The sequence below is a fragment of the Macaca fascicularis genome, chromosome 17 (assembly GCF_037993035.2).
Source record: "Macaca fascicularis isolate 582-1 chromosome 17, T2T-MFA8v1.1".
NCBI classification, from domain to species: domain Eukaryota; kingdom Metazoa; phylum Chordata; class Mammalia; order Primates; family Cercopithecidae; genus Macaca; species Macaca fascicularis.
Window position 1 is genome coordinate 11813255 of NC_088391.1, and position 17164 is coordinate 11830418.

Genomic DNA, 17164 nt, shown 5'->3' on the forward strand with positions numbered 1-17164 from the left:
TTTGGCATTAAACATTCAAATTATACAGTTTTATTCCAAACAGTAGGATTTTAATCTGGGTTCCCACAGAGGTCTGCCTATAGCAAAAGAACATGCTGGAGATGCCACCTCGAGTGGTTCAGACTCCATTGCTGTAACTGTAGGAGTAGTTGTACTGGTAGAGATAGCATTTATTTAGTACTTGTATGATAGGTACTATGCTAAGTGCATCCTTTGAACAACATACAGTGGGTTCCTGTTTAAGAGATATTTGTATCAAATTCTTTCTTCTAAATGTCACTGGCATGAACCACAGGGTATATAGAGCTGGGTATCTACTGCTTCACTGCCTAATCCTGAATGGCCCTGTTCACTCCTCTACCTAACCAGCCCATGATTCATTTTCTTCTTGCTAGAAATAGAAGCAAAACAAATTCATGTAATACTTTATAGTTTACCCAGCCCCTTCTCATATTATCTCACCTGACATCACTCAGTCCCTCCAGCAACTCCAAAAAGGTGACATTATTATCTCTATATTAAATGTAAATTATTAATATTAAATATAATATTAAATTATAGTAACATTAAATATATGATTGCATTAATATTAATATATTATGTTAATATTAAATATATCTATAGGATATATAACATTATGTTTAATATGATATTATATTTAATATAGAGACAATAATAATGATGTCTCAGAAGTTTCCCAATATTATATGACTCAAACCTGAAGGAGCCAAAACTGTAATTTATTGTTTCTGACTGTACAGCCTGTGCTTTTTACTTCATAATCTTTGTTTCTAAAAACTAGGTTGATGAGAGTTGAGAGGGAAGTTTTCAGCAGGTAAAGGATCTAAAATATTTTATCAGTTGTGATTAGCTTTGGCTACAAATGGCATATAAAGTAAAATCTTCTTGAGCAAGATGATTTTTTCTTTCTTATGTATGGCTTACATTCTCAAGGTCCAGTATGGCTACTAGAGCTTGGCCATTGCATCTATATTCCAGGCAGCCAGAATGAGAAATGGAACAAGAATTATAGAAAAACAAAAAGCAAAACTTTCCAACATAGCATGTGCCAAATCTACTTATATCCAATTAGCCAAATGTCAATCACTTGGCCACATCTAGCTATAAGAAAGGTGGAGAAATTTTACTTTGGGCGACTGTGTCCATCTAAAAATGGGGTATTTTATACCTAAGGAAGAAGAAAAGAAAAAGAAGAAAAGCTCTTATTGGGTAACAGCTAGATTTATCCACTAGATATTTAGCCAAAATGCCCAAAGTAGAACTATTTACAGTTCTGTACCTCTTTCTTTCCCACTGTGGGTTTCTCCTCAAATTTGCCAATTTTCCAGTTTGAACTTAAATATATGTATATATTTAGAAGCTAAAACTTCATGTTTTCTTGTATATTTTACATTTTTACACTCATAATTTTATTGGTTTAGTATCTCTAAATTTAACTGAATTACACTCCAACTCTGTGAGAATAAACCTGGAAGGGCCTGGCATAATGGTTCACGCTTGTAATCCCAGCACTTTGGGAGGCCAAGGTGGGTGGATCACCTGAGCTCAAGAGTTGGAGACCAGCCTGGCCAACATGGCAAAACCCCGTCTCTACTAAAAGTACAAAAATTAGCCAGGTATGGTGGCACATGCCTGTAATCCCAGCTACTTGGGAGGCTGAGGCAGGAGAATCGCTTGAACTTGGGAGGCGGAGGTTGCAGTGAGCCAAGATCACGCCACTGCACTTCAGCCTGGGCGACAGAGTGAGACTCTGTCTCAGAAAAAAAAAAAAAAAAAGAAGAAGAAGAAACCTGGAAAAAAGATATTGTGAATGATAAGATGTCTAAATAGGATTTTTAAAACTCAGTGTTAGTAGGAGAAATATACTAGTGAATGCTTTACACATTGGAGAACTAGGAATTTGTGCCCTCATTTCCAGAATTTCACTTTTCACAAATTTCAGGAATGTGAGGTTTTTTTTCCATTGTTATACAGCACCTACCTCCCGGCAACCATGTGCCAAGCGTTATGCCAACTCACGGAAACAAACAGGAAGGAAGCATAGTGCCTGCCCTAGAGGCCCCACCACGGGAGTCTTGTGGGAGAGAAAAATAAAGCTACAATCAAATAAATGATAACCCCAGGCTAGTAAGTAAGCTAAAGCTGGTGTGAGCCTCAAGAGAGCAAATTTCACCCTACCCTGAGGAGCCAGGGAGGCCTTCATGGAGCAGGCAGCAGGAGGTACAGAGCAGTATGGGCTATCACTTCCGGTCCATGCTAGTGATAAAGTCATGCCAGTAACAAGAATCAATAAAGGCAGAAGAGATTTCCAACAGCATTTGAAGATATATATACTACCACTATTTGTTTTAAATTGCTATAGTAACTTGTCAGGGCGTAGTGAGTCAAATGAACTAAAAATCGTTCTGGTAATAAAGTAATTTAGCAAACACTGTGCATGTGTATATGTGTATATATACACAGAAAGTTTTATATGAGACAAAGAGATGTAAGAATGTGGTCCCCAGGAAGGTGTTTCACATTCCAGGAGCTCCAGATCCAGAAGAGGATCAAGCATTGCGCAACCAGCTTTGACATAGGCCTGCGTGTATAAGAAGTGCCGCCTGAATGGCGTAGACAGTAAACATGGTGAGACTTCAGGGACAGAAGACACATGCCTCGGGGCCAGGTGCCTAGCTAGAAAATGCCGTCCAGATGAGAACAAGGTTTATCAGGTGCCTAAAACAGTAGAATCGGTAGGATTTGCTGAGTGTTGATGGTGAGGAAGATAGGAAATTTCAGAAGAAAGGAATATTTTATGCAAAGGTCCTGAACAGAAAAATGACACTATCAGTTATCTTTGAGGAACTTAGAAATGGATCAATTTAGTTGATGCAGAAGGCATGTATTGTTAAAGGATAATCTTCAAAAACAGGCAAAAATATGACTCACATAGAGATTTAAAATGAACCTGTGTTAAACATTTTTTAACTTGTTATTAGTGAAGGATGTTACAACCAGTTAAGACATTCCAAAACACAGACACATTTATAAATCAGCATTGAAATGAATATAATCAGAGGCAAAACTGCTTCCTTTATGTGGGGGAGGGAAGTCCATTGAACCTTCACTGGACAGTTTTTCATGTCTATAGACAAGAATTATTTTGCATTGCTATCAGGTATCTACCATTTATACAATTTTAAAATAGCTCAAAGGCATTGACAGGTATAGAGCCCCCATACACTCAGAATCAGATAACCCCTTGAGAGGTATACTCTAGTTTTCCATTATGAACAAACATTTCCTACAGTCTGGGGGAAGTTAAAAAAGAGATCAGGCAGCATAGGTAGGAAAGGATCAGATTGAGGAAGATCTTAATGCCAGTGAGATGCGGCTGTATGCATACCAGTATCAAGGTGGCAACTTAATGTTAGCTTTAAGGAGAGAGTGGTCATGAAGGCAGTAATGGAGAGGCCTAAGGCATTTGGGGAGCATGGCATTGATGAAGATTTGAAGCTAAAAGGGCCTAAACCAAAATGAAGGGAGTGAGACTTTTATAAGAAAGGATAATTATAAGCAAAATGATATAAGAAGAATCAATATTGGTTGAGAGAAGGAGAAACAAAGGATAACTGTAGTTTTAAATATGATTTGGAGCGATTTCCATTCAATTAAACAAACAATGAGTGCCCAACACATACTAGGATCTGTACGAGGTACTGAAGTTACGAAAATGAATAGGACAGAGCCCTGTCCTCCGGGAATTCTCAATCCCAGAAGGAAGACCGTTATCTACACAAATAATGTGGCAATGTAAAGGCTATAATAGAGGTTGTGCCAAGTGCTCTAGGAACTCAGATAAAGGAGCAGTTAATGATGCTAGGAAGGTACACAGGTGTGTGTTACAAGAAGCAACCAAGGAGCCGTGACATTTCAAAGAAACCTTTTATCCAGATGAACAAGTTGGGCCAGGGTATGCCAGGCAGCAGGGGTCTCACAGACAAATGAGAAGTTGAAGGTGAAAAGAAATGAGTTCTGGGGATGAAGGTGGAAAGGTGGACTGAGCCCATTGCAGTGGGTCGTACAAGCCATGCTGAAAGGCCTAGATTATTTTCTATGGACTATGAGTTCTTCAAGCAGAAGAAACTATGCTTGGGGACAGAAAACAAGGGAAGGCTACAAAACAGTATGCATACTGAGTTTTCAGGGAAGGTAGAATATCTCAAGAAAAATAACTGGGGTTCAGTTTGTTATGTGGTCACTCAACAAACACTGTCAGACAGATTACATGAGTGAAGAATATCATAACAATTTTAGTTTCAGGAGGTGGGATCTACAAAAGAATGGCTAGAAAAAGGGTAGTTTGAAAAGTGGGAGAAGCCTAGGAGATGGGGCTCTCTAGGGCAGGGATGGCCCATCACAGCAGCTGATGCAGGGACATCACGGAAGATGTAGACCAGGAAGAACTGGAGGTTAGCAGTTAGGAGCTCACTGGAAGTGGCTTCGAGGAAGGCTTTTGCTGCAGTGGCTGTTCATGGACATGTAGAGTGTGCATTTTCATAGTCGATGGACTAATGTTAAATACTTTGAAGCTTGCTTTCACAAGCTAAGTTATAGTGGCTGATTATGATTGGCAGTACCTAAATGACAAAGCAGTGTGCTAGAACATAATCATGGTACCAGGGATGAGTTCCTTAGCTGGCATCTGTGGAGAGCGTCTGTGAATGAAAGGCATGGTGAGCTCACCATTTTACCTTCAAGTGATTTTTTTCTTTGTACAGACATCTTTTTAAAATGAAAGTCCACAGCATGTTATTTCAGATTCTCCAAAGAAACAATAGCCAACAACAAAGAACTTCTCATCCAGCTGTGATGAACGCGGACCCGGGTGGATGATGATCAAATGCAGCTCCAATATCATGTGAGCCCATTTTTAAAAGTGAAGAAACACCACTCCAAAGTAACTCTCACCTGAGGGAGTTTGTGACCCTTGCCCGTTGGAGATTGTATGAATGACAGCCACTAGATACAGTTATTCTCAGAAATGAAAATTCTGACTGATAAACGAAGTCGTAAACGAATGTTCCTTCACATACCTTCCAGCTACATGCAAATGCTTGCTTGTTGATTTGCTCTGCCCTTGGCTTTTGGACCTTTGCTTTTATAGTATTTAATGATGATATAAACATACAATGTGTTAAATAATACCAAAAATTGTATGCTGTACAATGTTTTTATGTCTGAAGTATTATTTCAGCTTTTAAAACAGTCTCATACAGTAAGTGGAAGTTATTTTCTCTTTGCATAATAAAGTCTGATTACTCTGCAAAGGAGCATGTGTCAGAGCAATCAGAATTCAGATCCTTATTGTCACAGATGAATTGTCCTACTATGCTTGGCATTTCATGAGGAACAGCATAGAAGATAAGAGAAAGTACAGGAAGCTAATTAAGACAGGGCAACATCATAGGATTCTGGGGAGGAAATCCTTTCCAGGAGAACCTGGTAAATACTGTCATTTGCTCAGGAGTCTTCAAGGGAAATGATTGCAAAAAAAGGACATTGGTTGGCCTTTGAATTGTCCCTGCTGGTTTTTCAAATAAAGGTGCCAATAATGTGGCAAGAACAGAAATCGGATTTCAGGGATCAAGAAGAGAGTTGGGGCCTGGTGCAGTGGCTCACTGCTATAATCCCAGCACTTTGGGAGGCTGAGGCAGGCGGCTTATTGAGGTCAGAAGCTCGAGAACAGCCTGACCAACATGGTGAAACCCCGTCTCTACTAAAAATACAAAAAAAAAAAAAAAAAAAATTTAGCTGGGTGTGGTGGTGCATGCCTGTAGTCCTCCCTACTCAGGAGGCTGAGGCAGGAGAATCACTTGAACCCAGGAGGCAGAGGTTGCAGTGAGCCGAGATTGTGCCACTGCTCTCTAGTCTGGGCAGTAGAGTGAGACTCCATCTCAAAAGAAGAAGGAGGAGAAGGAGAGGGAGGGGGAGGGGGAGGGGAGGAGGAGGGGGAGAAGAAGAGAGTTGGCAGTGAAGCAGGAAGAGGAAGCATCAGCATTGCATGGGTGATTGAGAATCTGTCAGGAAGAAAGACAGATAATTGAGATTTAGATGAGAAAGGGGAGAGCAGGATCATATGAGGGCTACGTGTGTTTTACAGAACCGTCTTATACCGAATGAGGTACAAGAGCTTCACACTGTGCCTTCTTGCAGAGGGTTGTGTCCATTCGTCACAACCCACTTATATTTGGACTCAACACTTTTCTCAGAGCAGTTGAAGATCCTGAGTTAATAATTGGTTTTATTCAGTTGATTGATTCTGTGTCCAGAATAGTCATGAGTTACTATCCTCGGTGTCCTTTCCCATTGGCTTTGTAGTGAGCTGTTGCCTGCAGCAAACTCAGGGAGCTAAATGTTTGCTACCTTTCTCTCAAGGGTTTAATGTAGAACAAACATTGCTCAGTGACCTCTAATGTAAGCATTTGCAAGGCGCCAGGCAACAGGCATTGTATTTACATCTGCTGGAGTCAGAGAATGGGAACACAAATTAAGTTGCAAGTGTTCTAGTGAAGACCCTGGGAGTTTGTGCTTGGACACGGGATAGGTGGGGCTTTTCAGGTTCCCACAATATACCTAGAAAGTGACATTTCTTCAGCTCTGGTGAATAAAATTCTGACAACAACTTCTGTTACTTATTCTGTTATTAACTTAGCCTGTGATCTCATCTCAGTCATTTTTTGTCTTCTTTTTTTAATGCTCCTGTTTCTATATTTGGAAATGAAATAAGGAAACACATTTTGGAAGGTTTATTATGTGCCCCACATTTTATAGCATCTCATTTGTCCTCATAAAATCCCAGTGAGGTAAGTATTTAGTCCCATTTTACAGCTGAGAACATGAAGTATCAGAGAAATGGTAGCATGCCAAGCTCATGTAGCTATAAGAAGCAGAGTACTAACTTGAACCCAAGATCATTTGATCGTCCAATACACTAGAATATGAAAACATGGCACATGAGGGGTCAGCCATCACATGTTGGGTTCTGAGAACGTTAAGTTGTAACTATTTGCAATTGAGTGTGACTTACATTCTTAACTACTGTCGTTTCTGTGAATTGCAGATAATTTGTCCAAACATTCTAAGTAACTTCAGTTAAAGTTTTCTTCCAGATGTTATGTCTTATGTACTTTTGTGTACTTGTGTACTTATGTACTGTTTACTTTATTTCTTAATATGTTTAAATACTATCTGTAAACAGGAAACACATGGTAAAACATATTCACACCTCTATAAACAAGCTAAAATCACTTTTTACCATCTTGGGTAGTAGTAATTTTCCAGAAAAGGAAGCAGATGCAATTCTAGTGTTTCAACATTGACTCTAATGCTACAATTTAATGAAAATCTATTTAAAATGTATAAATAAAGAATGTAAGCAATTAAGAGTGAAGCAATTTAACTGACATTGGATTTACATTAGTGTTAGTTAGTGTTAGTCAGCATTGCTTAAATTATTCTCTAGTGGTACACTGCGTTCTATGAAATGAACCAAGATGTTAAAATCAAATAATGATCTTTTCCTAACTTGAACGAAAAAAATACATTTGGTGTATAGATTTTTATAATATTAAGTTTTTCTATGAAACTATTCTTAAATCTTTGTCATTACTCATCAAATACTATAATCTAGCAATAGTATGATATGTGATCAAGTATAAATAAATTGCATTTGAAATAAAGATATCAGCATGTTATGGTATTACACAGTGAGTATCGTGGCCCCCCATAGTTGCTTGACCACTTGAATTTGTTTGAGAATTAGACCATCAGTGCAGTTACTTTAAAATTATTCATTAAATGTACCATTTACAAGAAGCCAGTCTTATTACTATAAAATATGGAATGACTCCACTGAGTAATTATTCAAATATTTATGTGTAAAGTTTCCTTCTTTGCATTTAACAAGTATAATAAAATGCTTATGAAAAATCAATGTCTTAGCTGCAGCATAACAGTCTCTTTTGGCCTATTTATACATAAACTGCCAAAGTAAACATTAAAACATTTACAAAGTACTTTTAGTTTTCTTCTCTTTCCCCCCAAAAAAGAAAACACCAGTACGAAATAGTTCTGTGATTCTGTGCACTTCATCTCTTCATGCTGCCCAGTACCTAGCTCACTAGCTCATCTATGGTGGAAGAATATGATCATTTAAATGCAACAAGAACATCTTTGTCAATGGGCCTGCCCTCTTTCAGCAGCAGCACAGAGCTAGAATTCATCTTACCATTGGCTCTGCTTCCCGTAAATGAAGGAGTTGAGTAACCAAGAAGCCAGCTAGACCTTCCTCCCTTCCTGAGCTTTGAGGGCCAGGTCTTTGCAGATTCCACCCTTCCTTCCTGAAAGCCTGGGCTCAGAAGGGCAGTAACAGAAAGATGGAAAAACACACACATACACCCCATGCTGACCTTTCATCCCTTCTGAGATGGTCTCAGTGTTTTGCCATGGAAAGTATGCCCAGTAGATCTAATACCAAGAATGGATTCAGGGTGACTTTTTAATGGGGAGAAAAAAATATATTTTAAGAAATTATTATAGATGAGGTCTGATGAACACTATGGAAGTTCTCTATGGAGAATGGGGGTTCCACATGAGTGAAGTAGCGGAACATTGCATGCATTGCCTAGAGATGTTTAGGAGTCAAACGTAAGTTTCAGTCTCTCTTATGGGTCTATAGTGAATATTGGAGCTTGTAAATATCCCACACGTGTTTTTTGAATAAACTTTTTTATTTTGAAATAGTTTTGCATTTGCAGAAAAGTTGCAAAGATAATTCAGGCAGTTGCCAGTTTCCCTTACTGCTAGCATCTTACATTGCCATGGTACTTTTGTCACAACTAAGAAACCAGTATAGGTACATTATTGTTTTATGTGTTGGGCTTTTTTAGTGGTTTACTATAAAGGACATTGCAAAGGATACAGATGAAGAGACGTGTAGGGCAAGCTATTGGGGAAGGGATGCAGAGCTTCCGTGCACATTATTGTTAACTAAACTCTGTGCCGTGCTTTATTTGTGTTTCCTTTCTTTTTCTCTAATACCTTTTTTCTGTTCCAAGATACCATTTAGCATACCACATGAATGTTTAGTCATCATGTCTCCTTAGATTCGCCAGACTTACGCAAGTATTTTTAAATTATTGAAATACAATTGTAATGCTTTGAAATTTCATTACCTATGTAATAATTAAGATCGTCATCCCATAATCAGAAACTGAATTCTGATCCCTTTTTCTTCTATGGGAGGAAAGCCCTTCATTTCTCAATTCAAAACATTTTAAATAATGGTGACTTAGGAAAGTAAATATCCTTTCTCGTGTTGGGGTAACTTTAGAGAGAATTAGTGAATTACTACCTTGCCACATCATAATTAGCTTTCTTCTGAAAAGTTACTGCTGTTGCATTCATGACCGCAGCAGGAAAAATATGTCTTGGCTGTGTAGAGTTGGGGTAAGAGTGACTCTTTAAATAATTAGATAGCTCTTCAGTTTTAAAAAGTTCATGCTGACTAGGTTTACAGGGCAGGCTGAACGCAATAGCCTATTTATTTTTACCTTATATTAACTCATAACTAAAGGTAATGTACAATTTTGTATGTGTACATATAACCATCATTATAGGAGAGAGAGCATGAAGTAGGCTATGAAGAGGTAGAATGTGAGGAAGAAAGCAATAAATATTTTGTTCAATCTTAAGGTTTCTTTTAAAGGTGACAGTGGAAAATCCTATTGACACAAAGCACTTTAACTCCCTTTGCTCTTATTTCCTGCTTTATAAAAGGAAGTGAAGCCTGGCCTGCTTAACTGCAGAAATACTGTGAGTTAACTAAGGATTTCCATTTCTTCTGCCATCTCTGCCTCTCAGGCCGAGATCACCGAATGCCTGCAATGACTGCCGTCACCTCATGCAATTCAAGCATGTGTGTGAATTCGCCTCCACCTCACCCCACCATTTGGAGGATTTAACCTCCCCATACACAATTTGTATGGGCTTCTGTCCCTGTTCAAAAATCTTTAGAGTCTTCCCATTTTCTAGAGAAGAAAAATTTTCAGCATTATGTTCCTTCACTCTGGCAAAATAAAGTCTTCACACCAGTCAGATATTTCTTCTTTCGTTTCACTCAAAACCTTCGTCACATCGATTATGATAATCATCAACAGTTACTTTGTACCTTCATTACTAAAGGCTTTTTCTACCTTGAGTCTTTGCTTATTTTTTTTCTTGAGTCTCATCTCAAATTTCTACCCTTTCTAAAATAAGCCCAGGTAAACTCATCTTCATTTCTCTTAAATTCCCAGCCTCCCTCTCCCTCTGTGGATCTGGCCTAAGAACCCCTGGTTTTCATATGTACTCTACATGTTAGTATGTTTCCTCCTGGTCCTATTTTCTGCATATGTGTACTTACATAGTGTCTCTACCAAATTGGAATCATATCAATTAAATGATTCTTCATTTTTTTCACATACCATATCATGAACATTTTCATGTCATATTTTTATATTTATATTAAAAATATGATTTTAATGGTTTCGTAAATGGTCTGCACCAAATTCCACATCTTATTAAGCATTTACATGTAGCTGGACATTTATGTGGTTTCCATCCTTTTGCTGTAATAAGTAATGCTGTCCTGCACCTTCTTGCTTATCTCTAATTATGGACTTGAGATAAATTCTAAGAGTGGCCTTGAGAATGATTTTTATTAGGTTCTTGATATGTATTTCCAAATTACCTTCCAGAGATGTTATGCCTGTTTTTTTTTTTTTTCTTTTCTATCAGCAGTATATGAACACGTCCACTTTATCACTACTCAACTCTGGGTGTTATAATTTGCTTATACAGTTTGTTAATTAGGTAGTTAAAACCTGTTTCATTGTAGTTTTACATATTCTGGAGACAAGGCCTTAGTCAGATGTGTGTTTCGCAAATATTTTCTCCCGCTCTGTGGCTTGTCCCTTACCACGTTCTTAACTGTATTCTTCTAAAAGCAGAAGCTTTTGATTTTGACGAGTTTCATTATATCAAATTTTATCGTGGACTTTGCTTATGGGGCCGTACCTAAGAAATCCTTGTCTAATCCAAAGTCACAAAAGTTTTATCTTATGTTTTCTTGGAGTTTTATATTTTTGGGTTTTATACTTAAATTTATGAGGCATTTTGTGGAAACTTTTGCACAGGATAATGAGATATGGATTGAAGTGTTTTTTGGTTTTTTTAAATAGTAATCAGTTAAAAAATCAGGACTCTCTCCAGATAAGGAAATTAGAATAACAATTCTACCAAAAGCACATTTGTTCTTTAAAGAAAAAGGGAGAAGTTTGCCTTTAATGTAATAGGGGGCACATTATTGCTGCCCATTTGTATTTTGAGTCTAATTTGGGGCATACTTCAAATGAATGAATGAGTAATTATTGTCCAAAACCATACATTATTATTACCTCTTAGGTTATTTGGCGATGGGGGTAGATTTGTTTAATTCATGTAAATTATTAATGTAATTGTATTAATATACTTATACAACAAACATTTTTAGGACAGAGGAAGCATTCATCTACTTTAGGTAGACGAACATGGAAACATAGTATCTTTGCGGTTCCATGAATATCCTGTATGCAATTAACATCTGATTTCTAGAATGAAAGGGAGTCAAAATAATTAACTTTCTTGAATTACAAAATTATTCTTATATGAGGAACATCTGTCTCCATTAAGAGACAGGCTCTTGGGAATGTACTAATAAAGATTATGAAAGAAAGGACTGTGATATGTAAGAAAATATTTTAGTGAGTAGTGCTTGGGGTTACTTGTGAAATAAAAAGTTTCTTAGTAATTGGTGGTGCTACCAGTGTTCTAATCACCTGCATTTTCCTCCGTAGGTCATCAACTCAATGAGCTCGCTTTCTGAGTACTGCCTGCCTTCCATTCTACGTACATTATTTGACTGGTATAAAAGGCAAAATGGCATTGAGGATGAATCGCATGAATACAGACCAAGAACAAGCAATAAATCAAAAAGGTACATTTCCTTTGTGTCAGGATCATGGTTTTATTTTGTTTTATTTTCAAGAAACATAAATCAAAATTAGAGTTACAAGGCAATTGGGTCTTCCTGACTCTTCACAAGGATGCCTAGCAGGTGCTGCAGGGGACCTGTGTCCATAGCAGGTAACCCACTGGGAGCACCGAGTCACTGCCAGCCGTCACAGGTTGAAAATACATACACAGCCTCATTTCAACTTTGGTGGAGACAGGTGTGAAGGGCCGCAGGTCACTTTCTTGCCAGCTTCTTTCCTCTGCCCTCTCCCACTGAGTCTACACCCAAAGCAGAATGCTGACTGCAGGCCCTGCGTGACATGCCAAGATATTTTAGTCCTCGTTCCAGTAACCTTGAGTGCTCAGTGTACTGTAGTGGGAAGGACGCAGGACTGGACACTAGTGGTAGTCCTGGCGCTGCTACTATTTAGCCATGTGACTTTGGACAGCTCCCCGCCTCTCTGTACCTCAGCCTCCTTGTGAGCAAAACAAGGAAGTTAGGTGACACAATCTCCAACTCCTCCTTCCAGCTGAGTATTTTGTTTATTTATTCTGTGTTCCCGTCTTCTTGTGGGTTTGAGAAATGGAGCTTGCTGCTCCAGGAGCACATCAGCATCTGTAAAACTTAAGATTCTCATTAATGTGTGTCCCCCCCACATTTTAGGTAAGCACATATAATTTCATATGTTTGAAGTGAACCTATAGCAAGGCAGTGAATGTAAGAAAGATTAATACATTTACTTTTTTTAAAAAATAAAAGATTATTTTAAAAAGTAGTTAGATTTCTCCACATGAACAGATTATTCCGATTAAAAAAATACTTTTAAAGTCAGTAAACTGAAATTAGTCAATCAGAAAATCAGACATTAACTACGTTTTGTGAATGATTTATTTCTCTCATCTTTCTTGAAAGTCCTAATACTGTTTCAAAAGACTTCTTTTGAAATTGAAGAATTATATTATTACCATGTTTTACTTCAACCAAATTTGTAATCTGCTTTTATAATGTGCTTGAATTTATGCAAGATTTAATTATATAATTTTGTTTGGGAGAGAGATTAATAACTTTTTCATATTGAATTTTTTTTAGCAAAGAAGGAAATTTTTAGAATTTTTAGACATAACTCAGATGCCATAAAATTCACCCTTTTAAAGTATATAATTCAATGTTTTTAGTATATTTACAGGGTTGTACAACCATTACCATTCTAATTTCAGAACATTTTATCACCCCCAAATCCTGTACCCATTAGCAGTCTCTCCTCATGAATATTTTTTTTTAATTTGTCAAGTTTTAAAAATAGAATTTAAATTTTTTATCTGAAAAATGGTTCAGACCATGTGACAAAGAAATTAAATGGATCATTTTATTATTTTTTCCATATTACATGTTTACTTATGAACAGATATTAAACCTTCCTAGGTTTAGGGAGTGGGACAGATTTTAGTGAGTTGAATTGAGTTTTAGTTTTGTTCCTCTGTTTTGTCAGAATTTAATTGCTGAAATTAGATTTTTCATGAATTGATTTCTTTATGGATTAAAAATGATAGCTTTTAAAATTGTGTTACTGATTATTTTCAGGAGATCAGAGTAACTACTGAGATCAGATAGAGAATTGGGACAGTAAAATTTGACTTAGTAACATTTTAGTTAACACTTGAATTTTTTAAATAAGAGAGAAAATATGCTTAGAATACAGCCAAATGAATGAAGCTCTCTAGGGTATGATGTAGCTAAATGTGAGTTTCTGCTACTAGGAAAAAAAGGTTGGGAGGACGTAAAGGAGGAGCATAAACTACTGAAAATAGTCAAATGTCAGGGATGCACATTGGGTTGTGATTTCTAAGATTAGTACAATATCAACATTTGGACTGCCAAGTAAATTTGTCAAATGCCTCTGGCTCCTGGCAGTTAGACTGCAAACCAGCAATAAAGTTGAATTCATTATTAGAAATGTGTATGTCTTACTTTGAAAAGATAATTTGGCTTATTAAATAAAATAGAATCGAAGGTCTAAATTTTTTTTTTCTGCCAAGAACTGCTACTTTCTCAGGTTCCTCTGGCCCCTTGTGAAGACCCTTATCATCCAGCACAAAAATACTCTCTCGACTGCTGCGGCCATCTGTGGGAGTTCTCCTTCCTTTTGGTCTTTCCAACTTTCTGTCTCCTTATTCTGTAATATAATGGGTATAAAGCCTGATTTCTGAGTGCCCTCCTTTTTAATGCAGCTGCGTAGGTTTTCCTTTCCCCCAGCTGGCAGTGCCACTTTCTAGTTCCAGTGGGTCTTCAAAGACTTTACATAGATGATTTTATTCACGGTTCTTCCTCCTGGCAGGGCTGTTAAGAAATGATCCTGAAAGAATGAGTTCCTACTCTGTTGATACATTTACCCCTTGAAAGATAAACATGCGAGTTCCTTCTTAACCTGTTCTATCATCCACCAACCTTAATTTGACTTGCTCAAAGTTACAGAGCACTCCAGAAGGTCTTCTTTATGTCTTAAATATCACATTATTTTCTTCTTATTCCCTTTTGACTAAGGAGAAAAACATTCCAGATTTAAATTGTCTTGATTTATTTTGAAAATATCCTCCTGGCAAGTCTAAATCCTGTCATCCGTCCTCATTGGTTTTATTTAATATACACTATTGAGCATTTATGTGTTTGGGAAATTATGCTAAACACTTTACGTGCTTTATCTTCTCAAACGATTATGTAAGTACTATTACTCACATTTTGTGGATGGAGAAACTGTCGATAAATAGAAGAGGGATGATTTTATGCCAGACTGTTCCACACCAGAGTCAGTGCCCTGGGCCACTTCTTGTACCAAGGAGCCCAGCAGTAATTTCATCTGCCTTTGTTCAATTCCAGATGAGCCCTCAATCAGTGTGTTAGTCAAGCAGAAAATGGGGTAGAAGGGCTGCCTTGCTGTTCTTCTGACAGTGCTGATTTTGCTTCTAACTTTTTTAAAAATTTACTTATTTTTCCCTAAGTTATTGGGGTACAGGTGGTATTTGATTACATGAGTAAGTTCTTTAGTGGTTATTTGTGAGATTTTGGTGCACCCATCACCTGAGCAGTATACACTACACCATATTTGTAGTCTTTTATCCCTCGCTCCCCTCCCACTCTTCCCCCCAAGTCCCCAAAGTCCATTGTATCATTCTTTTTTGTTTGTTTGTTTGTTTGAGACGGAGTCTCACTCTGTCACCCAGGCTGGAGTGCAATGGCATGATCTCAGCTCACTGCAACCTCCGCCTCCCAGGTTCAAGCGATTCTCCTTCCTCAGCCTCCCGAGTAGCTGGGACTACAGGCACGTGCCACTGTGCCCAGCTAATTTTTGTATTTTTAGTAGAGACGGGGTTTCACTATGTTGGCCAGGCTAGTCTTGAATTCCAGACCTCATGATCCACCCACCTTGGCCTCCAAAAGTGCTGGGATTATAGGCATGAGCCACCATGCCCGGCCCCCACTGTATCATTCTGATGCCTTTGCATACTCATAACTTAGCTCCCACATAGCAGTGGGAACATACGATGTTTGGTTTTCCATTCCTGAGTTACTTAACTTAGAATAATAGTCTCCAATCTCATCCAGGTCACTGCAAATGCTGTTAATTCATTCCTTTTTATGGCTGCATAGTATTTTGTCATATGTGTGTGTGTGTGTGTGTGTGTGTGTGTGTGTGTGTGTGTGTATACACCAGAGTTTCTTTATCCACTTGTTGATCAGTGGGCATTTAGGTTGGTTTACGATTTTGCTATCATGATTTGTGCCACTATAAACATGCATGTGCAAGTATCTTTTTCGAATCATGACTTCTTTTTCTCTGGGTAGATACCCTGTAGTGGAACTGCTGGATCAAATGGTAGTTCTACTTTTAGTTCTTTATGGAATCTCCCCACTGTTTTCCATAGCAGCTATACTAGTTTACATTCCCACCAGCACTGTAGAAGTGTTCCCTGTTCACTACATCCACGCCAACATCTACTGTTTTTTTTATTTTTGTTGTATTATGGCCATTCTTGCAAGAGTGAGGTGGTATGGCATTGTGGTTTTGATTTGCATTTCCCTGATCATTAGTGATGTTGAGCATTTTTTCATGTTTGTTGGCCATTTGTATATCTTCTTCTGAGAACTGTCTATTCATGTCCTTAGCCCACTTTTTGGTGGTGTTGTTTTTTTCTTACTATTTTGTTGGCATTCATTTTAGATTCTAGATATTAGTCCTTTGTCAGATGTATAGATCGTGAAGACTTTCTCCCACTCTGTGGGTTCTCTGTTTACTCTGCTGACTGTTCCTTTTGCCATGCAAAAGCTCTTTAATTAGGTCCCAGCTATTTATCTTTGTTTTTATTGCATTTGCTGTTGGGTTTCGGGTCATGAAATCCTTGCCTAAGTCAATGTCTAGAAGGGTTTTTCCAATGTTATCTTCTAGAATTTTTTGTAGTTTCAGGTCTTAGGTTTAAGTCCATAATCCATTTTGAGTTGATTTGTGTATAAGGTGAGAGATGAGGATCCAGTTTCATTCTCCTACAGGTGGCTAGCCAATTATCCCAGCACCATTTGTTGAAAAGGGTGTCCTTTCCCTACTTTATGTTTTTGTTTGTTTTGTTGAAGATTGGTTAGCTGTAAACACCACATAAACAGAATTAAAAACAAAAATCACATGATCATCTCAGTAGATGCAGAAAAAGCATTAGACAAAATCCAGCATCCCTGCATGATTAAAACTCTCAGCAAAATCAGCATACGAGGGACACACCTTAATATAATAAAAGCCATCTATGACAAACCCACAGCCAACATAATACTGAATGGGGAAAAGTTGAGAGCATTCCCTCTGAGAACTGGAGCAAGACAAGGATACCCACTCTCAGCACTCTTCTTTAACATAGTACTAGAACTAGCCAGAGCAAAATAAAGGGCATCCATATAGGTAAAGAGGAAGTCAAAATGTCACTGTTTGCTAACAATATGATCATTTCCCTTGAAAACCCTAAGGACTCCTCCAGAAAGCTCCTAGAACTGATAAAAGAATTCAACAAAGTTTCCAGATACAAG

The 17164-nt window shown here is 37.8% G+C and overlaps 1 protein-coding gene across 6 annotated transcripts in view; it reads left to right on the plus strand.

Moving 5' to 3' along the window:
* FRY (FRY microtubule binding protein) overlaps positions 1-17164 on the plus strand; it is a 454114-nt gene that overhangs the window by 259878 nt on the left and 177072 nt on the right. For all 6 annotated transcript variants that reach the window (XM_074021820.1, XM_074021819.1, XM_074021818.1 and 3 more), the window contains one exon: positions 11940-12079. In XM_074021820.1, the coding sequence (XP_073877921.1) occupies positions 11940-12079 (140 nt within the window). The remainder of the gene's footprint in view (positions 1-11939; positions 12080-17164) is intronic.